Source organism: Centropristis striata, chromosome 10 (genome assembly GCF_030273125.1).
Source record: "Centropristis striata isolate RG_2023a ecotype Rhode Island chromosome 10, C.striata_1.0, whole genome shotgun sequence".
In the NCBI taxonomy this organism is placed as follows: Eukaryota; Metazoa; Chordata; class Actinopteri; order Perciformes; family Serranidae; genus Centropristis; species Centropristis striata.
In genome coordinates, this window is record NC_081526.1 from 7,274,695 (window position 1) to 7,300,469 (window position 25,775).

The following is a 25,775-nucleotide window of genomic DNA, read 5'->3' on the forward strand; positions in this document are numbered from 1 at the left end:
ACCGAGTGTTTAACTGGAGTAGTGTGTTTGAATTGTGATTATTTTGAGAAGTCACACATTTCATATGATGCCTCAGCCGCCCCTTTATGTAGTCATGAGGTCTGTAATACTTTAAATGGCTTAAGACACATTTCTGCAGCAGGAAGCAAATACCATTTGTCTGGAATTTTGAGGGTTTTTAACAACAACTGTTTTTTCACATGATAGTGACACATGATTGACAGCAATTTTTCCCGTGACAGGAGATGCAGCAGAAGGAAAGATTCTCTGTAACGGACCGAATCTGTTTATTTTTTATTTTTATGAACACCAAACAAGCCATTTTGACTTTTAAATCCCATGCATTGAGGATTTCACAGCAGTTAATTCATAAGCCCATGCTAATATATGCTCTGCAGCACAAATCCCATTCAGTTGTGCATTATTTCTCTAATCCCGCCTGTCATTCCATTGATGTTTCAGTACGGCGCTGGATCCGACTTCTGTGACCTCTAATCCTTTAGTTTGAAGAAGTTAACTCACACTGATTTTACACAAAGAGCGCTATTGATTCAATGAGGCACATGTCTCTTTAATATGAGATCCTGGCATGATAACAAGTCAGTTGTTTTCTACAATAGAAGTGTGGTGCCGCCTTCGACATTTATGGTGAGCTTAAAAAGTAACAATCGGATTTATGAGAGGTGCTAGATAGGGCTGGGCGATATGGACTAAAAGTCATATCCCGATATATTTAGGCTGAATATAGATTGATTTGATATATATCCCAATATTTTTATCACAAAGTTAGAGCAAATGTTCAATCAAAGTCAAAGCCAAATATGACATGTCACAAGTAGTTTTATTGAAACTGTTTATTTAAGTGAACATAAATACTGTATAACAACAGGAGAACCTTTTTAAAAAAATAAAATAAAATCAAAGCTCCATTAAGTGCACATTTTAATAATAAAATAACATTTTATTTTAATTTAATTTAATAAAAATAGCCTATGAAATAAAATAATCCAATCTTTTTTTGAAATAAATATATTTATATGAGAAAAGAGTGACGAACATTACAAAATAACTAAATATGACAAACCCTATATATATATATATATATATATATATATATATATATATATATATATATATATATATATATATATATATATAATAGAAAAAATATATTGATGTATGTGATATAGTCTAATTCCATATCACATTTAAAAATATATCGACATATATATCGCCCAGCCCTAGTGCTAGATTGACTTTGTTAAAAAAATTAATTTGAACTAATTCTATGTAATTAAAATCCTCTATTATTATGTCCATCCCACCCACAACAACTGTGGTCATCGTCATGGCAACATGGCAGACACCGCCCGATCCTAACAGATATAAAAGGTGTCTCCTGTTTATAAAGCCACACCTATCAGCCAAGTAAACCACCAATTATATGTTGTAATATCACCACAGTTTGAGCTCCTTTCATCAGTATTAACATTCATGCAATCTTTGACTCATCTGTGCTCCAATAATATCAACATTGCCCCATAACTGACTCACACATCTGCTCCAGATGTGTCATCAGAGTGTGTGTAACAGGCCAGCGTGTCTTCAGTGACGCTGACTGTCTCTTCTGTTCTGTCCGTAGTCATCTTCTCCTCTGTCTGCCAGTCTTCGACAGCAGGCAGGTCTCATATCTCTCTGGCTCACAGTGAGCTTTCTGCAGCTTTAACCCTGCATCCCTGCTCCCGACCCACACACACACACACACACACACACGCACTGACACACAAATCCCCCTGCCTCATTGTACTTTATACCTCCCTGCTAGCGCTGCCCAGTTTATTTGTCCCGCTGTCTGTGTCGGGGATGTGAATTATTTGTACTGCCAGCCTCCCCTCCCGCGCCCGAGACTGAATTCTTCCTTTCCTCGGAGCAAATGGGTTTTTCTGCACTCATTGTTCTTGCCTCTGTGCCTGTGTGCTGCTTGTGTGGCTCCCTAAATGCCATTCTGTGCAGACGCTAGCCTAGTTTCTACAAAAGCCCTGTAAAAGCAAAAAGGCTTTTACTAGGCTTATTTAGCCTCCAAACATCTTCTGTATTCTGGATACATTATCTGTTTTCCTGCTTAATCTCAGATGTCACACTAATTATGAAGCATTCGCTCCGGTAGTTTTATGAATTCTTAAACATCCATTATACAGAATCTTGGTAACACTTTGTATTAAGGTACACATTTTCAACATTAATAAGTTGCTTATTTAGCATGCAAATATGTACCTTATTGGCTCTTAATCAATCATTATTAAGTACTTATTAATGCCTTCTTCTGCATGGCCTTATTATACAACCAGTAAGCCATTAAGTAAGAGTTTTACCTCAGTAACCTCAGAATTATTGCTTATTAGTAAGGAAGTTTTTGTATATGAGTTACTATCTTAATATGCTTTATAATATAGACTTTATAAGGTAGTTATGTAGGAACAGACCATATTCATTGAGTGTTATTAAGGGAGAATAATAATTCTTGTGGTACTACCATCCAATAAAGTCCATACAAAGCAAAGCATATTAAGATCATAACTCATATACAACAACTTCCTTACTTGCTACTAATAAGCAATAATTCTGAGGTTACTGGGGTAAAAATCTTAGTTAATGTCTTACTGGTTGTATAATAAGGCCATGCAGAATAAGGCATTAATAACTACTTAATAATGACTAATTAAGAGCCAATATGTTACTTATTTGCATGCTAATAAGCAACTAATTAATGTTGAATATGTGTACCTTAATATAAAGTGTTACCACAATCTTTGTCCCTTATTGTGTGTATCTCTCTTTAGACTAGCTTTATAATGTAAGCTCAACAACTGGGTGTCAAGTTAAGATGTATAATGTCTCATGTCTTCTTCAAACTGCCGTCTTGAAGGACACCGAGCACGCTGAGCTGTCCGAAGTGCTCTCAAATAACACGGTACGAAGTGTGCTAGAAATACATAGCTGTGTTGGACTTATAGTTATAGTCGTAGCGTTTGATGTTGTTCTGTGGTGATATTTAGAACATGCTCTGTTTGTTGTGGCCGTGCCGTTTTGAGAAAACAGGCAGGAGTTATTTTCTGTATTCATATTTAGCAACGAGGACATTCAACCCTGGACGGCTCACAAGTTTCTCCTGCTTGATGAGAATAAACGTGTCATTTCTCACCTTCCTTTTTAGTTTTGGATGCCTCGTCTCCTCCGAGTCATTTTCAATTTGCTGTGCTGTGTTATATAAAGTTTAGTTGAGTAACTTCAGGCGAGTCAAAGCAGGTCAAGGTATTACAGCTTGCTGCTATTACGCAATCATTTATCACGGCCTTGCTTTGAGATTAAGAAATATTGTTACTCACTTCCTTCTGATTGTGCCACGCCTCAGTTTGGATGTTATTGAACGAGGAGAGGAAAAGCCCTTTATGAACTCCTTTTTTAAAACATTTTTTGCTGCTGTGTGAAGCAGCATGTCTCCCGAATCGACTGCATTTATGTCAGCCAGCTTGTTTTGCACAGAGCAACACCACATCCGGCTGAACACGACATGTCGAATGCTCATAATTACAAAGACACACATAGTAAAACTCAGACATTTTTTCAGGCTCGATTCACTGTTTTCCAGCTTATTTCAACGAGATCTTGCCTAATTAGAGAATAGTTCTGCGTTTGTCCGTTAAGTGCCGACTCTTCCTTGAAAGCTCAAGCCCTTTTAGGACAAACTAACGTACACACACACACACACACACACACACACACACAAACTCCATGTCATGACTCACAGAGGAGTCACGCCTTCAGGCATGGGAGCTGACACAAATCGACGTGTCTTATCAGTAGCCCGAAGACACATTTTTCCCCAGAACTCGGGCCGGTAATTGAACCTCGTGACAAAAAGTCTGAAAATAAACTGTTTTGCCCTGACTGGCTCTGCTGCATATTATTCAGTAATACTGCTGCTCCAGCTTTTCTCTTTTCATTGTGAGAGCTGCACCAGGAGAAAAAAAAAGTCTCGTCTTTTGTCCACATAAAGCCGCACAATCACTGTGCTGCATGCAAATGACCGGCTCCTCTTGTGTTAGCTGTAAATGATATCGTTGCGAAGGACATAAAATTAAAACAATTGAAAGAGGGCATCCCGTGGCCCCTGGCGAGGCTGTAGATTATATGGCCTTTGTGTGTGTTAATGTAAGGTGGCGTGGCAGTTTAACAGCCTCCCTGTGTGGAGGAGGTGGTGTGTGATGGAGGCTCATTCACTGATGGCATCTGTTTTCTTATTTACCCGGAGCCTCGTGCACTCTTGTTTGTGTTCAGAAGCTCACACACTCTTTCGGTAAAACAGTTTTTGTTTCTGATTATTACTGAATCTGATCACTTTTGATCAGAAGCTGTCATTTAAACCGCATATTAAAAGCCTTGTGACAAAACTGAAACTAAAATTAGGATTCTTTTTCAGCAACAAATCTTGTTTCTCCTATCGGTAAAAGAAATATTTGATTACTGCAACTTTCTTGCCTCTACTTGATTACGGTGATTTTTATGAATGCTACTAATCAGAGCCTTTAGAAGTTGGTCTGTGTTTATCATTGTGCTCTGTGTTTCATTACTGGCTTGGGAAATCGTACACATCATTGTACTCTGTATGCCACGGCTGAAATGCCATCTTTGTATGTTCGCAGGCTCTCATAGGTTAGTTTTTATCTATAAATCTATTCTTGGGCTGCTCCTCTCATATCTGTGTAAATACGTGTGTAGAATCCAAACTCAACATGGTCTACGCTCTCAAAATATTGTCCAGATGCTGGAGCCAAGAGTGAGAACTGAGTTATGTAAGAAACAGGGTTCATTCGGGTGCTTGAAATCCTTGAAAATGCTTGAATTTAAATGTTGTATTTCCAAGGTTAAAAAGTGCTTGGATTTTGGATAAAGTGCTTGTAAATGCTTGAAATTCTTACTGTATTTCTCTTGCAATCTGACTATATCCATCTATAGACTATAGATAATCACATGTTCAATGTAAAAAATAATGAGTAGCCTATCTGAAATGAAGACCGTTCCTCCTAAAAGTGTAACACCATCGCTGTTGGTATGGTTCAGTGAAATCTCCCCCTTTTAGTATGTAAGTACTCATCTAAAACATGCGATTTACAACAGGTGTAAGATACTGGAAAAGCTTAAAAATTGACTTTGAAAGCCCTTGAAAAATGCTCGAATTTGACCACTGCTAAAGTGTACGAACCCTGAAGAAAGCTTTTAGTTACGGCCCTTTATCATGGAACAGTTTGCAAAAGGAATTGAAATTGTCTGAATTGATCACAATCGGTGAATTTAAATCGATTCTAAAGGACAAAGAAATAATTTATCTTGGTCGGTGTGACTGCTCATTATGAGTCTCTACTGAGGCTCCTTCTGTGTTGTTGTGATGGCTGTATTTGTGTTTAAATGTTGTAACTTGTCTCTTTTTATGCTGCTTTCTTGGCCAGGTCTCACTTGGAAATAGATTTTTTTAAATCACAGCATTTCTCTCAAATAAAGGATATATATATTTCTTTTCTCTATTATTTTTAGCTGCAACACACCGAGCCGGAGAACTCTGAAAAACTCCAGACTGGTCTGCAAGAAAGACGACGTCCACGTCTGCATCATGTGCCTGCGCGCTATCATGAACTACCAGGTCAGCCCTCCACACAGACTGCACGTCCCTCTGGACTCAAGCACACTTATCTAACTGAAGCCAAATTCAATTTGTCCCACCGCTAGTTCTCCATGTTTCATTCATTATGCAGAGGAATGCACCTCTTGCTTATTCAGTGGCTCTTCTTCCTCTCTGTTAATTAGCTTATTTGTCTCTGTCTTCCTCCCTCTGCTTTGTTTTTCATCTCCCAGTATGGCTTCAACATGGTCATGTCACACCCACACGCTGTGAATGAAATTGCACTAAGTCTCAACAATAAAAACCCAAGGTAAGTTAGAACAAAAAGGCAAGTTTTTCGACATAGATTACATTTTTTTAATCTAAATGAATAACTGCATGTTTATATGTTGTTCTTTGCTTATAAAGAGGGACCAAAGAGGTTTTTTTTAATTCTATTTATCCTTTATTTATTTCTCGAGGAATCATTGAGGGCAACCCCTCATTTACAATGATGTCGAGAGTACAGAGAAAACACAAAACAGTACAGAGAAAAGACAAAACAGAGTACAGAGAAAAGACAAAACAGAGTACAGAGAAAAGACAAAACAGAGAGTACAGAGAAAAGACAAAACAGAGTAAAGAGAAAAGACAAAACAGAGTACAGAGAAAAGACAAAACAGAGTACAGAGAAAACACAAAACAGAGTACAGAGAAAACACAAAACAGAGTACAGAGAAAACACCAAACAGTACAGAGAAAACACAAAACAGAGTAAAGAGAAAACACAAAACAGAGTACAGAGAAAACACAAAACAGAGTACAGAGAAAACACAAAACAGAGTACAGAGAAAACACCAAACAGTACAGAGAAAACACAAAACAGAGTAAAGAGAAAACACAAAACAGAGTACAGAGAAAACACAAAACAGAGTACAGAGAAAACACCAGAGTACAGAGAAAACACAAAACAGAGTACAGAGAAAACACAAAATAGAGTACAGAGAAAACATAAAACAGAGTACAGAGAAAACACAAAACAGAGTACAGAGAAAACACCAAACAGTACAGAGAAAACACAAAACAGAGTAAAGAGAAAACACAAAACAGAGTACAGAGAAAACACAAAACAGAGTACAGAGAAAACACCAGAGTACAGAGAAAACACAAAACAGAGTACAGAGAAAACACAAAATAGAGTACAGAGAAAACATAAAACAGAGTACAGAGAAAACACAAAACAGAGTACAGAGAAAACACAAAACAGAGTACAGAGAAAACACCAAACAGTACAGAGAAAACACAAAACAGAGTAAAGAGAAAACACAAAACAGAGTACAGAGAAAACACAAAACAGAGTACAGAGAAAACACAAAATAGAGTGCAGAAACAGCACATACAGACAAAACACATGCAAGAACATTAAAAACAGTTACAGTGAAAGGCAGATTTATTGGTTATCATAGTTTTAAACTAGCCCATAGTTATAACTGTGTTGAGTTTGAGTGAATGTTGTAAGATGTTCCAGGTAGATGCAGCAGAAAAACTGAAAGCAGTTTTTTCCAAATTCTGTGTTTGTCCAAGGAACTTTGAGCATTAAGCATTAATCACTAGAGCGTGTTGGATAATTACTATGTGACCAGTTTAATAAAGTACTGAGGTATGGTGGCATGTCACATATCAAGACTTTATAAATGAAAAGAAACCAATCCATGTCTCGTCTGATAGATAAAGGTGCGCATCCCACCTTGTTGTATAGGAGTCAATGATGGGTAGAGTAACTGTCACCAGTGATGAATCAGAGAGAGAAAGGGTTGAATTCAAAAGAAAGTTGGTTACATTCAGAGCTCAACAAATCCAGATATTTTACCAACAAAGACCCAAATCCATAATGGAGCATTCAGAGTTCGACATTAGCTTCAGTGCACCTGCACAGTCTCATCCAGAGTGAGTGTCTTTGTAGCTCAGGGGCACATTCATCCCGACAGACGGGTCAGGGCACCGCTGGCACACTCCACTACACTGGCAGCTGCTCACTGAGACAGCAACCAGAAGGACTTGCTTCTGTCTGCCTTTGTGTGTGTGTGTGTGTGTGCGCGTGTGTTTTCACTTCATGCCCAGAGGCTCAAGGATTTCCTCAGAAAGTGGATGTGAAACCACTCCACATCACCTGTCACATATCGTCTCATCCAGCCAGAGAAATGCTGCATGAATGAACTGGAGACTGGACGCATACACACACACACACACACACACACACACACACAGACACACACACACACACGGATTAGGCCTGAAGTATCCATTTTTTATACCTGCCTTTTAATCCAGTAGATAAAATGAAAATGTGGAGCTCTTTTATTTTTCCTCCTTTCAGGTTTGTGACATAACAAAACTTTTTCCAAGTTATTTAAAGTTAGTTTAAGTTGTTGATTATATATTTCCAAAGATATACAGAATATATTAAACATATTGATCTTCCCTGAATTCAGGTCTTACAATAGAATATATAATGTACACATACATATATTAAGCCTGTCACGATAACACATTATTTAGGACGATATATTTTCCCAGAAACTATTGCGATAACTGATAGTATCGTTGTATTGATGTTGTTTTAGTTTTATAATGATATTAGGAGCATAATAAGTACATCCTTTTCCACAGCAATGAATTTTTAAATCATGAGAAAATTAAACATTGGAATTGAAATGTGAAAAAGAAATAAAATATCCTAGATAAATAACATATAAATAAATAAACTACAACCAAAACAAATAAAATAGACTTTCGGGCTCTGTTAACAAAAAATGCACTGAGATAATCATTATGTATTATATTATTTCATTATTAAAAAAACATAAACAGCTGGGAAATAGTTTTTTATGTCGATATATCGCCCAGCCCTTTGGTGCAGTATAAGGTGCAATTTAAAGTAATAGTAGTAATAGTAATATTATAGAAACTTAAAATGGCATTAATTGTAATAAACACCATGCATTCTACACAGAGGTTTCAGCATTGGCAGGATCTTACATGACACTGTTTTCCACTTTGTTTGCTCCGTGTTTAAGTGCAGGTTTTCCGCAGCGCTGGCACTTGTCATTTACTAACCATTCCTGCCATTATTTTCTCTGTTTCACAGAACCAAAGCTCTGGTCTTGGAGCTCCTGGCGGCAGTTTGTCTCGTGAGAGGAGGCCACGAAATTATTCTCTCAGCGTTCGACAACTTTAAGGAGGTACGAGCTGCACGGAGAGGGGAAGTGGGGTCTGAGGAGACGAATATGTCATTACATTTTCGACTATGCAATTTTCAAACGGTGACTCAGCCCTGGAGGAATGCTCTCCCGCCAGATGTGAGACCAGCAGATTCCTCAGGATATCATCTAGGAATGAGCTCTTTGTCAACAGATTACAGACACAGGTTTAGCCGCATAACACAGCAGGAGCCGCTCCACTTCCAGAAAAAACAGTCACAAGTGTGTTCACTCGATTCGGCAGACGTATCAAAGCTCAGAATAGCAAAGAGAAAGGTGCAACAGACAGCCTTGTCTGACCCTTGTCTGTCTGGATGAGGTATTCTGGCTGCAGGAGAAAGGAGTGGGAGGTTTATGATGGAGTGGGCGCTAACAGCAGCCCCGTTTCCAAGCATACGGCCCGCAGAAATGGGCCGACTGCAGTTAATGCAATATTTACACCCCTGAATGAAATATTGAGTGTTGCTCTCAGTGGCATCGGCATTAGTGGGAGAATAAGGCTCAGGGAGAAGGCAGCTCTTCTAATGAGATGAGGGTTAGAGGCATGATAGTGTAGGCTGCTGAAAGCATCCGAGGACTCGCTCATATTTCTGTAGAGTTGTAAAGCAACTTTTGGTTGTTTTGTTTTTTCTCTCTTTTAGTTAAAGCAACTACAAAGATTTTAATTTCCTGTTGAATTTGGCGGCCCCTGTGGACAAAAGTGGTAGTGTTTCCCTGAGCGTTATACGACGACGGTGAAACAAAAACCGTGTTTCCACCACAGTTGAACACCCGGAATGAGGCGGGTCTCACACGCCAAAACGTCCCTAATTTGAATATGAGCCGTCCGCAGTGGTCGTTTGACAGGACTTCTTTCATTCAGGACTTCCCTGTCGAAGAGCAGGGCGGTTTTTCTCCCCTGATAAAAGCCTGGTTGCTGATTGGAAGGAACGCTAAGCAGGATGTGACGTAGCACTCGACGCCACAACAACACGCGCCAAAAGCTGACGAAGTAGCGAGTAGTCACAAGCGACAATAAACATAAACCCCTTTCATCGCGTAGCCCCGCAAATCCCTGCTATGTTGCTGGAAAGATCTGTGCCAGCTCTTTGCCTTAGATCCTGCAAAGGTGTGATTTTCTGCCCTTTCAAAGTGCAGTCCGGCGTCGCGGAACAAGGTGCACAGTAGCACGTGCTAACAGGCTAACAGTTAGCTCTGTAGCAGTACAGTGTGTATGTGCTGCTGCTGCAGGAGGTGTTCATTTAGTGATCTCTGTTTGTTTACAACAAGCACCGGACACTCTGTGCACAGTTAGCGATGCTAGTTAATTCGTGATCAGCTGTGCATAACTAGACATGCTGGTTTATTTATGATCAGTTGACATTGTGCACAGTTGGCGACGGCGGCCACGGTCGGGTATCCGTTCTACTCGCTGATGGTCTCATTTTGTCATGTAGGTAATATACAGTCATGGAAAAAAATATTAGACCACCTTTGTTTTCTTCACTTTATTGTTCATTTTAATGCCTGGTACAACTAAATGTTAATTTGTTGTATATTTGGACAAATATAATGATAACAACAAAAGCCATTTTCCATGGTTTTCTTGATAATGATTCTGTTTATTATCAAGAAAAACATGGAAAATGTCTAGATATCAGCTCTTAAATTAAACTTGTATGATCTTTTTTGGTTGTTATCATTATATTTGTCCAAACAAATGTACCTTTAGTTGTACCAGGCATTAAAATGAACAAGAAATTGAAGAAAAAGGGTGGTCTAATCATTTTTTCCATGACTGTAGAGGGATCAGTATTATATAGAGACTGCTTCATAACCAGTTAAAACTCCTTGTAGTTGCTTTAAAACGCGTCATTAGATCTAGTTTGCTAAGTGACTTTGATATCCTGAGTTTGATGAAGGGGCTTCAGGCTGAGACTCTAAACATTATTCGGAGGTTTTTGGATGCACACCCCTCCTCTTCCTCCCTTCCTTCTCAACACTTCATCATGCTCCATCTCCCTCATTGCCCTCCAGATGAACTCCCTGAACACCAGAGCATCTCTCTCTCCCTCTTTTTTATCTTTCTGTCTCTGTTCTTTTCTGTCTCACAAATTCTAGTTCAGATTAGCAGACAACAACAAAACAACAACTATAACACTATATGTGGTTACTACAAGATATATGGAACACAAATGCACTGTGTGTTTAGCAGATAACATCATTGACATTTCATCTTAACACTGTTTATAACCTCAGATTTTCTGTATATTCTGTAATATAATTTATGGATAAAATGGTTCATGAGGTAATAGTCCCAATTTACTGGGAGCGTTCATCTGTAGTGTAACTGTGTACAGGCAGCACAGACATTAAAGCTGAAATCAGCAAAATGTTTAATTTAGCAATATACAGGTGCATCTCAATGAATTAGAATATAATTTAAAAGTTTATTTATGTCAGTAATTCAATTCAAAAAGTGGAAATAAAACATGACTGTATCCCAAATCGGACACATCTGCAATGCCACACTTTCAGGTGTTTCACTGTCATTTTGAATAAGATCGCCACCACCAGTGTAGGTATAATTGATAAATACATATCAAACAATCTAAGTTTGAAATTTCAGTTATATACATGGAGATTTACATGTCTAGTTACAATATGATCCTAAAAGTACATCTTTATTTTTACTGTACTATATTTTATTGTGAAGGACAGAAATACGTTCCGGGTGTGTTGATAACGATAGTTGATAACAGTGTTATTTATTTGGCTTACCCAGAAACATCCAATTTCCCCCAAAAAACTCAGCAGCTCATTGTTTTACAGCGAGGAGATCCAAGTGTCTGATATGAGATACAGTTAGCACACAGCTAATTCACCGGCATTAGCGTCCTTTAGCCGACTCTGGTAAACCCGAGGCTAACGTACATGGCTAAAACAATATAGGCTACGGTTAGAAAGATAAGAAGTTAAACTTTAGTTTCACACGATTTAATTAATTGGAAGCATAACATGATAATTTATATTAGTAGTTAATGTGAAATTTTGATAGAATCTTAGCCAAAGAGTGTCCGATATGGGATACAGTTAGCACACGGCTAATTCACCGGCGTTAGCATCCTTTAGCCGACTCTGGTAAACCCAAGGCTAACATACACGGTTAAAACAATATACAGTTCAAAAGATAAGAAGTTAGACTTTAGTTTCACATGATTTAATTAATTGGAAGCATAACATGATCATTTATATTAGTAGTTAATGTGAATATTTGATAGGATCTTAGCCGAACGGTGTCCGATTTGTGATACAGTTACGCTAGATCCATTACACAAGAATGAAACATTTCATTACATTACATGTCATTTAGCAGACGCTTTTGTCCAAAGCGACTTACAATAAGTGCATTCAACCTGATGGTACTAGAGACCATAGGAATCAAGTAAGTCATGTCTTCATGTCTTAATTTATTTAATTTCTTCTAATTATGATGATTATGGCTTACATTTAATGAAGACCTACAATTCAGACTCTCTAAAAAATGTTAGTATTACAAAAGACCAACTTTCAAAAGTTGATATGTTTAATATGGAAATGTTGGCCTCTGAAAAGTATGTCCATCTATATGACTCAGTTGGGCTGTTTGACTTGAACTAGTGTAAATGGACTTTTCCATCATATTCTAATTTATTGAGATGCTCCTGTAATGATATTATGACTTGCATATTGTGGTTATATCGTATTGTGTTGTGCCTTTGGTGGTTCACGCCTGAATCGCTCCATAAACACAATAAGTGAGATGTGGTTTGTGGTGCAGGTTTGCATGGAGGAGCAGCGGTTTGAGAAGCTAATGGAGTATTTCAAGAATGAGGACAACAACATCGACTTCATGGTACGTTCACACACACAAACACTCCTAATGACTATTGATCGCACTGCAATCCCCTGAAAATCCTCCATCACCAGGCAAACCACTGATAGCTTGTGAAGGTTTTTAAGCTGAGGAAACTCTTAGTGAATGCTGTTTCTTTCTCACCATTTCGTTTTGTAACTAGCACAGTTTTCAGCTGGTTAGAAATAGAGATGTTTTAAATACACATAGATAGATTACTTTATTCATCCCCGAAGGGAAATTTGGTTGACACAGCAGTCTGGAATTAAAACAACAATAGAAAAAAAACACAGAATAGTACAAGGACACTTAAGAAGTTTAAAAGAAGATAAGTTGGTAGATAAGGTACAGTGGCAAGATGATATGATGGTAATAATGTTATTGTGACTAGACAGTATAGAATAATAGTACAGTATATATATAGTGTATATAATAATAATAATCATAATCATAAGGCCAGTATAAATAATAATTATAATACATTCAATTTTTATAGCGCATTTAAAGGTACTCAAAGTCGCTTAACATAACAGGAATTAGACACACACAAACACAAAATGCAGGAAAAAAACAGTAATAAACAGAGATGAGAGATTCGAGTTCAGGTCTTGAATAATAATAATATTATTAATAATAGTAGTAGTAGTATTAATTACAATAATAACATAGCAATGTGTCATATATTAAGCCTGTGCAGGGTGTGAATACATACATAACATAATTTATAATAATATATATATATATATATATATATATATATACACACAATATATAATATATGATATAATATGATATATTGTACCACCATTATAAATGCATATAAATACTTGACTATACAAGATACACATGTGTTCCAATGTCCAAAAATAACTCAATGAAGAAACCAGTTTTACGACACCGACACATCAGTCTTTGTGCCGGCCCTCTAATTTTTCTCATCAGAGCACAAACTACAGATGTGTGGTGCAATACATCAAGCTGGAGAGGCCCTCAGCTGGGAACACGTGCCAAGTCTGTCATTTCCAAGCTGAGTAGTGCTAATTAGCCTGGCAGATAAGAATAAAAGACACTGTGAAGAAAGTGCCAACTTAGATGGTATTTGATCCAGTGTGTGTGTGTGTGTGTGTCCGTCTAATTGATGTGAGGGAAACGCTGCGTGTGTGTGTGTGTGCGGAGAGCAACAGATGCTGTGTTTGAATAGGACTTCAATAGGACTTCTGTCACAAGTCCGCTCTCAGTCCCTCGGTGGGCCGCCGCCTGACAGCGCCACTAAAGCAAACAGACTTTGTCAAAGCTACTGAGACAACTGAGCTTCTCACCGGAAGTTCATTAATCAAGCCAGTGTCGGGTGAGAAGAAGTGTGTGTGTGTGTACATTAGAGGAGGAGATCCCCCTGATCAGGCTCCCATAAGGCAGCTGATGAAGTTGAACTGGCTGATTTTGTTAATTTGTTTTTTCAGATCCTCTTAATCTGCCAGATAAGCTACTCTGCCAGCCAAGCAAACACAATAATGAAGATTTATACACACAATTTCAGAGGAAGCCTTATTAAAAGGAATTAGACGTGATAATGAGCACAAAACCATTTTACAGCAGCACCAAGCTACTGTACGGAAACCTGAAACCACGCCTGTCACTGTAATCACATTTTGTTGTGGGATGTATTGTCCCAGAAATTATTGTGATGAATGAGATCATTGTCATTTCAAGACATTTAATCCCACCGATATGATGATAATATAACCGCATGATAATGTGAGTACACTGCAAATGAGAAAGAAAGAAAAACACTAAATCTGAGGGAAATGATCTTGCTGCATGGACAGATAATTTCACTTGACAAGATTTCTTGAATTAAGATTGTTAAATCTAGAAATAAGCATGTTGAACACTTAAAATAAGAAATTAAAACAGGATAAATTATCTAACACTTCTAAGTCTAAGGTTTTTTTTAAATCTTGGTAAGAAACACAATTTGCTGTGTAATTTAAGAGCTGATATCTAGACATTTACAATGTTTTTTTTGTTGATAATGATTTTGGTTATCAATAAAACCATGTTAAATGTCTAGATATCAGCTCTTAAATTAAACTCTTATCAGCTATTTTTGTTGTTATCATTATATTTGTCCAAACAAATGTACCTCTAGTTGTACCAGGCATTAAAATAAACAGGAAAACAATGGTCTAATATTTATTCCATGACTTTATTGCTTATCACAATTATCCAATTCCAAATAATTGCATAACGGTAGTGGAACATTAACTTGCGTTTTTGCTATTTTCTCGATTTTTTTTTTGATACATTTGGATGGAATCTTGACTACAGAGTACATAATTTACAGGGTTTAAAAGACATTGCAAAATGATGTTCCTGCTGTGTCAAATCCTCATTTTCTGTCTCTCTCGTCCCCCAGGTGGCCTGTATGCAGTTCATCAACATAGTGGTGCATTCAGTGGAGGACATGAACTTCAGAGTTCACCTACAGTACGACTTCACCAAGCTGTGTCTGGACGACTACTTAGACGTGAGTTGAGACATAATGCTGCAGGAAAAATGCCCCGACAGACAGACCAAACACTGGGTCTCTTAATATTCAGCTCAACGCAGAGCGCAGGTTGTCATTACTGCACCCCCGAGACACAAACCACAGCAAAGCACTCAATAATGGCTTTTCCATTACTTACTGTACAGTTTTCACTCCCTAACTGCCTCATTCATATCACCAGGGTATTTCTATTTGTGTGCATGTTTTTTTTGTTACAGAAACTGAAGCATACAGAGAGCGATAAGCTGCAGGTTCAGATCCAGGCCTACTTGGACAACGTGTTTGACGTGGGAGCTCTTCTGGAGGATGCCGAGACCAAAAACGCCGCCCTGGAGCGCGTGGAGGAGCTGGAGGAGAACATGTCTCATGTGAGAAAACTGACTCCTTAACCCTCTGGGCTCTGAGCCTATTTGCCCTTTATATACAATATAATATTTACTATACCAATGTTTGATATTTTGTATTTTCTCAGCACAACTTCAACATGATCTGACAATTATTTTTTCACTTTAACACACTTTATTAACATATTTTGCCCAAAAATACAAAAAAATCATGAAATCTGAAATAAAATTATACTATTTATGACAATAAAAGTGACTCCTTAACCCTCTGGGGTCTGAGCCTATTTGCCCTTTTAAACCATATAATAATGTTTGTATTTTGTATTTTCTCAGCACAACTTCAACATGATCTGACAATTATTTTTTCACTTTAACACACTTTATTATCATATTGAGCCCAAAAATACACATAAATACACGTACAAATTATACTATTTATGACAATAAAAACCACAAATATGCTCAATGAACTGTTTCAGACCTGAAAAATGTTAACAAAGGTTGCAAATATGAACATATAAAGGTAAAATTAAAATATAATAAAACTATACACAAAAAATGACCATAAAAACATATTTATTTATAGGAACACTGTGATGATTAGAATGATTAGACACCTTTTTTTCAATTTTTACAAAATGCCACGCCTGCCTCGTCCCATCCTACTTTTACACTTGAATCAATATTTTTGCACTATCAAATTAAACTGGAGAAAGTTTCAAGTTTGTAATTTGGAGTGAAGTCGACAGCAGCGCTCCACGTGACCTCGTTTTTTGTTACGGCGCTTTAAAAAAAAAAAAAAAGCCACATTATCTGATCACGCCAGTGTGATCATAGATCCCAGAGGATTAAATCACATGTGTCTTTTGTCCCAAAGGGCTACGTATTAGTGTCCAGGATTGAATATGATATCATGGTTTTTTTTTTCTTGAACTGTCAGCCACCATAAAAACACCATGAGGCCCCACTATATATAGACACACTCACTTCTTGTAACGTTAATATATTTTAACTCTTCACAATTTATTTTTATCCAGAGAAATATAAATGCCTGACATCAGCGGCCCGCTGGTATCTCTGTGTTGACATGTTGAGTTTTATGTTTTCATCGCAATGACTTCTTGTCACCATCTCGCCCTTTTCCTCCCGGTTGTTGTTCTTCCAGATTACAGAGAAGCTGCAGGACACGGAGAACGAGGCCATGTTCAAGATCGTTGAGCTGGAGAAGCAGCTGATGCAAAGGAACAAGGAGCTTGAATCGATCAGGGTCAGACTCTTGATCTGAACGATCACATTCATGTCTCGAGTCGCACTGTTACAATTAACTCTCAGGACATTTTTAGTTGCTGGGTTTCCCCAAAAACAAATTCCCAGTAAACTGCAGATCTGCTGCAACTCTCAACTCTTTTTAATCAAGACTGAAGAGTTTTCTGTTTGCCATATTTTATCAGCTAATTTTCAATTTTAAAATGTTATATTTGAATATTTGAAAAAAATATTTTATCAGCTCACTTTCAATTTTAAAATTTGATATTTGATTTAAAAAATATATTTTATCAGCTCACTATCAATTTTAAAATTTTATATTTGAGTATTTTTTTTAATATTTTATCAGCTCACTATCAATTTGAAAATTTTATATTTTTAGTATTTTAAAAAAATATTTTCTCAGCTCGCTTTCAATTTTAAGAATTTATATTTGAATAATTGAAAAAATATTTTATCAACTCACTTTCAGTTTTTAAAATTTTATTTTTTAGTATTTAAAAAAAATATTTTCTCAGCTCACCTTTCAATTGTAAAATTTTATATTTGAATATTAAAAATATTTTGTCAGCTCGCTTTCAATTTTAAAATTTTATATTTGATTTTGTTTTTAAATATTTTATCAGCTCGCTTTCCATTTAAAAATTTTATATTTGAATATTTAAAAAAAATTATCAGCTCGCTTTCCATTTTAAGATTGTATATTTAATGTACTTTTATTTTTTTTTCATAAATATTTATCTGCTCGTTTTCAGTCTTAAAATTGTATCTTTGTCATTTTATACATGTCTCTTTCTAAAGCTTTTAATGTTTTATGTAAAACACTTTGAATTGCCCTGTTGTTTGAAGGTGCCATACCAATAAACGTGCCTCGTCTTTAACGAGCTCTCTAACAGACCTTCCCTCTGTGTCCGTCCTTCTACCACGCAGGAAGTCTACAAAGACACCAGCTCGCAGGTTCACTCGCTGCGGCAGATGGTGAAGGAGAAGGACGAGGCCATCCTGCGACAGAGCAAACTGGAGAAGAAGATCCACGAGCTGGAGAAACAAGGCACCATCAAGATCCACAAGAAGGGAGACGGAGACATCTCCATCCTGCCCTCGCCTCCCTCGGGTGTGGAGGGTCTGCCGGGTGCCGTGATGGGAGGAAACGGTGCAGCTGTCGGTCTAAATCACGTAGGAGTGGTCGGGGGCACGCCTGCTCCTCCACCACCTCCTCCACCGCCTCCACTGCCAGTCAACGGCACATGTAGGTTTCATTTCAGTGAAGTTGATTAGCATGTAAACTGAAATGTAGAAAGCAGAGAGATACACTGCAAAAAAGGTGTGTCTAAAAACAAGATAAAAACACTAAATCTGAGGGAAATGACCTTGCTGCATGACACAAAAAGACACAAAATGACAAAAAGAAAAACTAAATTACTTTAAAAAAACACAAAATGACCCAAAATATACACAAAATTACTAAAAAAAGTCACAAAATTACCAAACAAAGACACAAAATTACCAAAAAAAAAGACACAAATTACCCCAAAAATACACAAAATTACTAAAAAAAAGACACAAAATTACCCAAAAAATACACAAAATAACTAGAAAAGACACAAAATTATTAGAAAAAGACACAAAATTACCAAAAAAGACACAAAATTACCCCAAAAAAAGGACACAAAATTACATTACATAAGATTTCCACTTCTTCTGGTAACAACAACACGGCAGTTAATAAACAGTCAAGGTGGGGGCCACAAAATATCGTCAAGAGGGCCGCAATTGGCCCGCGGGCCGCGAGATTGAGACCCCTGTGTTCGATAATTTATCTTGTTTCGAGAGTTAATTTCTTATTTTAATCGTCAACATGCTTATTTCTAGATTTAACAACCTTAATTTAAGAAATCTTGTCAAGTGAAATTATCTGTCCATGCAGCAAGATAATTCACCTCAGATTTAGTGTTTTTATCTTTTTTTTAGACTAAACACCTTTTTGCAGTGCACTTGGAGAGAATAAAGACAGTTTGCATGATTCTAAGCATCTCTGCTCTCTCCCAGTGTCAAACGGACCATCATCAGCCGTTCCTGCAGCAGCAGCAGCTCCTCCACCTCCACCGCCTCCCCCTCCACCTCCTCCTCCTCCTCCCCCCTCCTCCTCCTGGCCCGGCCTCACACATCTCAGCACCTCCTCCACCTCCACTGCCCGGCTGTGGGACGCCCACAGTCATCATGAACTCTGGGTTAGCAGGTAAGGTCACCCAGTGGAAAAACACACACTGAGTGTATTTCTGAGTCATGTGATGACTCTATATCAGGCATAGCAGTAGATATACAGGTTCATCTCAATACATTAGAATATAATGGAAAAGTCCATTTATATATACATACATACATATAGATATATATATGTATAAATCTGTACTCTTGTTTCTTTACTCAGCTGCTTCTTTCTAGCCATTTCTGTGGTAGTTTGTCAGAGATATGAACACAGTTGAGATTTATTGGGATTTTTGTATCCAAACTCTCAAAAGCCAAAGAGCTGAAGTGAATAATGCAAACTGTGATTTTTTTTTTTTTACTTTTGCACTGAAATTGTGACTCTTGCAAATCTTCTCAACCCTAAAACTAAGCGCTTCTTTTCTTTTGTTAACATTTATTCAGCAATGATCTGGCAACATTAATACCTAGCCTAAAGGTGAATTGAGGAAAATGTTTCAATTCAATTAAGTAAAATCTGATCATGCAGTAAACACTAAAAATCCAAAGAATCCATACTGTTTTTTTTAAAGAAAGCCATTGTAAACAGAAAATTAAGTATCTTCCAAACGTTTGGCCAGCAGCATACTTTTTAGAGGCCAACATTTCCATATTAAACATTTTTTAATGTTTAAAATGTTCTTTTGTAATATTCCCATTTTTTGAAACACTGAATTTTAGGTCTTCATTAAATGTAAGTCATAATCATTATAATTAGAAGAAATAAAATAAATGAAGACATGAAATGCTCTTTTTGAATTGAATTACTGACAAATAAACTTTTCTATGATATTCTAATTTATTGAGATGCACCTGTAGTTGATATGTAGATTTCTTTGCAAAACCGTGTTACTTTTTTTTTTTTATATGAGACGTCTATTTCGACCTCTCTCTTCCATTGCAAATGCATTTTAATGTTAATACAACCTTAACACTGCAGCTGATTCACTGGAAGCTACTGAAAAGCTGCAGCATGTGATACACAGTTTGGATTTAAGAGACAGGTCAGAGGTCAGAGGTCGACAAAAAATGATATCGAGAATGGATAACGGTTCTTTAAATCTTAATTTATCATTATTTTAGGCCTAAAGTGATTTTAACATTCTCCAGTTGTAACAAAGTGAAGTCTGTACACCGAATAAAAAGTATTTGAACATGTCAGTCAACTAAAATGTGCGTCATCGCCTTCATACGTCTGGCCAAACCTAAATATGGAGGCTAATCTTTGGTTTCCTGAGCCCGGCGTCCAAATCCAAAATAAAGTCTTGGAAGGAAATTGATAATTTAATAGTGCATGGACAGATTCGTTTGCTTTCACTGCCAATGCTGCTGGCTAACTGGTATGCTTGACTTGTGTGAGAAATTGGTAAATTGCCTTCATCATAAGGCTCAAATATGTGTGACAGTTGTTTTTTGGCCAAAAATGACCCGTGGGATCGTCCCCGTAGTCAGTGTGTTACTGTACCTTGTGTGTTTGAGATGCATGTGTAAGCTTTCTCACTAACTCTGCCAATTTCTTAATGATTTGTCTTTGAATTCTTTCTTTTCTGCCAACCAGAGGGACCCATCAAACTTTTCTGTAGGTTCTGCTTGTCATGATTTTGTCCCCTTCCTTTGCTCCCTTCCTTTAGCACCTGTTTTTGAAAAATGGTATTTTTTCAGTGTCAGAATCTCACGAGAAACCAAAAAAAAAACATTTTCATTTTTATACTTTTTATTATTCCTTTTTGCCCCTTCTAACACGAGCTCGGCAGCAAAAAAAAGTCAGTTAACTGTGACTTGATACTGTCTGTGAAACATTAATAACAACAGAGAAAATACCAAATTTCAAAATTCTGCATGGTCTGCCATCACACCTTGCTGTAGTTGTGTTATTGTGTGTGTGTGTGTGTGTGTGTGTGTGTGTGTGTGTGTGTGCGTGTGCGTGTGTGTGTGTGTGTATGAATTATGCATCGCCACATCTCAGAGCGTCGGTTGCATGCTGAGACACTGTGACCTGCTGTAGCACGCTGATGATAGAAAGTGATAGGCGTTGTGCGGAGCTGGAATGCTGTTTGCGGTTCTCGTGACAGCGTTATCTCTCAGCTGGTGCTGACACCTCGTCTGAGTGGCTAAGCAGGGCGCCACCTCCATGTTCAGCTTCAGTGAATCAGCCCAGGCGGCCACAAATAGCCATAATCTGTCTGATAAATAGTGTGTCACTGGGCCAGGCCGGAAATCCTCACCACCTCACCATATGTACCATTTACTGTACACTGTATCACCTTTGGCCTTGTTCTCCTGCCAGATTCAGAGCAGATTCACTCTGCTTCAAGTATCATCAAGTGTCCTTTTTGTTTAAGTTTAAAGCAAGAATTCTGTCAAATAAATTAAAAAAGTAGCGATCAACTTGAAGTAGGTTTGTATGTTTTTTAGAGATGAAACAGTTAGGGGTGTGCCATATCGTATCGTTCACGATTATACCGTTATATTTTTTTTTATGGGTGAAAAAAATGCATATCATGATATTGGCAACATTCCTACTTCTTGCCGTAGTGGCGTAATGGTTTCCCATTAATGACCTAGACTGTGGCGGCTCCAGAGACTCATGTGCTGTACTAACGTCATGAAAGTATATTTACTATTCATAATATAAAGTTATTTTGCCTTGTGTCTCTGCCAGGCAGAGTGTCTGTCACCCGCCATCAGTCAGTCAACCAAATAAAATAAATCCTATCAACCTGTCCAGTCCGTCAGAGGTCCAAACACACTGTTGCATTACGCCGTGAATTAGCCGCGAGCTAATATTAGCTAACAATTAAAGGTTTTAATCACAAAAAGCTACTATTACTTCCTGTCGCTAAACAAACACAGCTTTCAAAATAAGAGCACAGTTAACAGAATCCACCACAGAAATTACAAGAAGACTGTCAAAGTAAGATGCCTTAAATAAAACATAGATGAACCCTTATTCTCCTTTACAATATTTCATTAAAATGTGCAATTATAAGATCAGTGTATATGATGGAATAGTAGCATTAGAATGTGTGAGAGGCACCAAATTTGTCCTTTTTATGAAAAATAATTCTCCAGGACGCCTCTAGTCAACACTGTCTGGCTGCTCCATGTCCTAGTGTAAAGCCCTGTTGACTGTGAAAAATGTTATTTGAGGTGTTTGCTCACATTTAGCTCTCAAAGTGGACGAGATGGATCACATTGTACTATAAAATGTACAAAATTTTCTCCTGAGGCGTAAGAGTAATTTTTTTGTATTTGGCAACTGTTAAGATTTGAAATTTACACTACATTTTGATTTATGATTGGTTTTTATTTTGTTGTACAAATTTTATTTATTTATACAGACTAAAAAATAATTTTATATATATTTTTCTGTATTTTTTAATATCTTCAAGAATACCGTTATGGCAAAAACTACTCTATATCGTGATAATCTTTTAGGGCCCTATCGCCCACCCCTAGAAACAGTCATATCCATGTGTGTCACCAGTCACATCCTCTGTCTACCCTTCACCTGCACGTGTGTGAATGTATGAGTGTGTGTGTGCTCTTATAGCAGATAGGGGCACTGCGCTAACTCTTCTGTTCTCTGTGTAGCTGTTAAAATCAAGAAACCCATCAAGACAAAGTTCCGCATGCCCGTCTTCAACTGGGTCGCCCTGAAACCAAACCAGATCAACGGGACCGTCTTCAACGAGATCGATGATGAGAGGATACTGGAGGTAAGAACACGCTCCACGTTCAGTCCACCTCCAGACTTATTTCCACGCTAACAGAACATTAACTGATTCTCTGTGGCCGTCCTGAAGGATCTGAACGTGGACGAGTTCGAGGAGATGTTTAAGACGAAAGCCCAGGGCCCGGCCATCGACCTCAACACCAGCAAACACAAGGTGATCCAGAAGGGCCCCAACAAGGTGACGCTGCTGGACTCCAACAGGGCGAAGAACATGGCCATCACACTGAGGAAAGTGGGCAAGACTCCTGAGGAGATCTGCAAGGCCATCCAGATGTAAGCCCCTTCAAAATAAAACTACAGACCCCAGTCCTTCTGGTGTTCTAACATGCTTTATTTGCATTTCCTGAATAAGACACGATTATCTTGAGTGAACTGTGTGCCGACATTTGATGATCTTTTTTGTGTTTCCTTAAAAATTCAGTTTAGTATTAATGTTGTTATCTGCAATTTACAAGTTGTTAAAAAATGTACTTTTTCCAAGAGAAAGTCTTGAAAATAATGACAATCTTTGTGTTCTATGCCCTTGATTTTCCTATGTCTTTTTTTTGTTTAAATGTACGATTGTGTATTTCTTTAAATACACTTTATATATATTTTTATTTAATAATATTAATATATTAGTTTATATTATTTTATTGCATCAGCATTTCATAAGCATCAGTACAAGATATAAGGTTATTTCACAGCTGTTATCCACAAAATAAAATAAAATAAATAAAGAATAATAAAAATAAATAAATAAATAAAAATTAGTAGGTGAGGATACATAGGTACATAAATTAAAAAAAAGAGAAACATAAAGTAATTTAAAGGGACGCAACAGAGAAGAGAAATAAACATTTTTTTATGATAATAGTAATAATAACAATACATAAATAAATACAGGATGCCCACTAAAAAATCTGATAAAATAAATAAAAATTGGATGCATCAAATGGATTCAGTTGGGGTCCAGAGAGGCGAGGGTGTTAACATATTTGATTGTATCTGTAACCTCCCGTGTCTCCCGTCGTTCAGCTTTGACCTGCGGACTCTGCCGGTGGACTTCGTGGAGTGTCTGATGCGCTTCCAGCCAACGGAGAATGAGATTAAAGTCCTGCGGCAGTTTGAGAAGGAGCGCAAGCCGCTGGAGAGCCTGACGGACGAGGACCGATTCATGATGCAGTTCAGTAAAATCGAGCGGCTCATGCAGAAGATGACCATCATGGCCTTCATCGGCAACTTCTGTGAGAGCGTGCAGATGCTCACACCGGTAAGAACAACGATAGAAAGAGAGTTATTCTGCATGGACGATACGTAGCATAAGTCAAACACTGAAGAGAGAAAGTGACAGTGGTTCATTGATGTTGATGTCTTCCTCTTCTTGCAGCAAATCCACGCAGTCATCGCAGCATCTGTGTCCATCAAGTCGTCACAGAAGCTAAAGAAAATTCTAGAGGTAACTCATTTATTTGTGTCTGGACTGAACATGAATTAATGCATGATTTTATCTCTTTCACACGTTTGTTCCTTGTTGTTTGTCAGATTATCTTGGCACTGGGGAACTACATGAACAGCAGCAAGAGAGGAGCGGTGTATGGATTCAAGCTGCAAAGTTTAGACTTGGTAAGTTAGTGAACCCAGCCAGACAATGTGAAGCGTACTGATGTTTCCAGAAGAATTTATTAATGTACAGCCGTTCGATTTATATTTTGTGCATGAGTCCTTCCCTTTCTGATTCACCGTAAGAGCTAATAAAACAAAAATTGGCTCTTAGAAACTAATAAACCATCTTCACCATGAAATGACTCAGAGGCTCCTTTTAGTTTAATATCACCACATACAGGTACATCTCAAAAAATTAGAATATCGTGAAAAAGTTCAATATTTTTTGTCAATTATTTCAGAAAGTGAAACTCGTATATTATATAGATTCATTACACATAGAGTGAAATATTTCAAGCCTGTTTTTCTTGTAATTTTGATGATTCTGGCTTAGAGATAATGAAAAACCCAAAACTCAGTGTCTCAGAAAATTAGAATATAGCCAAATAAACAAAAAACAAAAATAAAAAGTAAAATAAAAAAGTAAAAAGGGACATTTAGAGGAGGGATCCAGAATGCTTGAGAAAAAAAATAGCTATAACAATTTGTATATGTTGTGCCTAGAGTTCAACCACCAAATCAACATACCAAAAACAATAACTGGCCATATAAAAGTTATATCAATTTATCTTAATTAGAACCATCTGTCTTAATCATCTAAGGATGGAATGGACTCGAAAAATGGGATTCCAAGTTTTATAAAATTTGTCGGAGTACCCCCTAATACTGTATTTGATTTTTTCTAAGTGTAGAAATGACATAAGATCCTTTAGCCAAGAGGATTCTTATCTGTCCAATGAAATGCCTTTTTGTTTTTTATACAAACGTTTTCATAAGTTTTGTGCTCTCTCTCCTACTTTCTCTGCAGCTACTTGATACCAAGTCGACGGACCGTAAGATAACTCTGCTGCACTACATAGCCAACGTGGTGAAGGAGAAATACTCCCAGGTTTCTCTCTTCTACAACGAGCTGCACTACGTGGAGAAAGCTGCAGCAGGTGAGTCACACACACACAGCGCTGCATTCTTCACCCCTTGACTTATTTCACAGCATGCGTACTCACTCACACATCCGCTGGTGTTGACAGTGTCGCTGGAGAACGTCCTGCTGGATGTGAAGGAGCTGCAGAGAGGCATGGAGCTGACCAAGAGAGAGTACAGCATGCACGGCCACAACACCATGCTCAAAGACTTCATCACACACAACGAGAGCAAGCTGAAGAAGCTGCAGGACGATGCCAAGATTGCACAGGTAAAAAA

The 25,775-nt window shown here is 37.6% G+C and overlaps 1 protein-coding gene across 1 annotated transcript in view; it reads left to right on the forward strand.

Moving 5' to 3' along the window:
• Positions 1–25,775, forward strand: part of fmnl2a (formin-like 2a) — a 91,391-nt gene that overhangs the window by 56,299 nt on the left and 9,317 nt on the right. Inside the window, 17 exon segments of the mRNA XM_059342981.1 lie at positions 5,593–5,698; positions 5,911–5,987; positions 8,805–8,898; positions 12,716–12,790; positions 15,207–15,317; positions 15,557–15,706; positions 16,848–16,949; positions 17,879–18,197; positions 18,998–19,083; positions 19,085–19,187; positions 22,790–22,914; positions 23,002–23,204; positions 23,949–24,183; positions 24,301–24,369; positions 24,456–24,536; positions 25,384–25,513; positions 25,604–25,767. Of these exon segments, the coding sequence (XP_059198964.1) occupies positions 5,593–5,698; positions 5,911–5,987; positions 8,805–8,898; positions 12,716–12,790; positions 15,207–15,317; positions 15,557–15,706; positions 16,848–16,949; positions 17,879–18,197; positions 18,998–19,083; positions 19,085–19,187; positions 22,790–22,914; positions 23,002–23,204; positions 23,949–24,183; positions 24,301–24,369; positions 24,456–24,536; positions 25,384–25,513; positions 25,604–25,767 (2,230 nt within the window).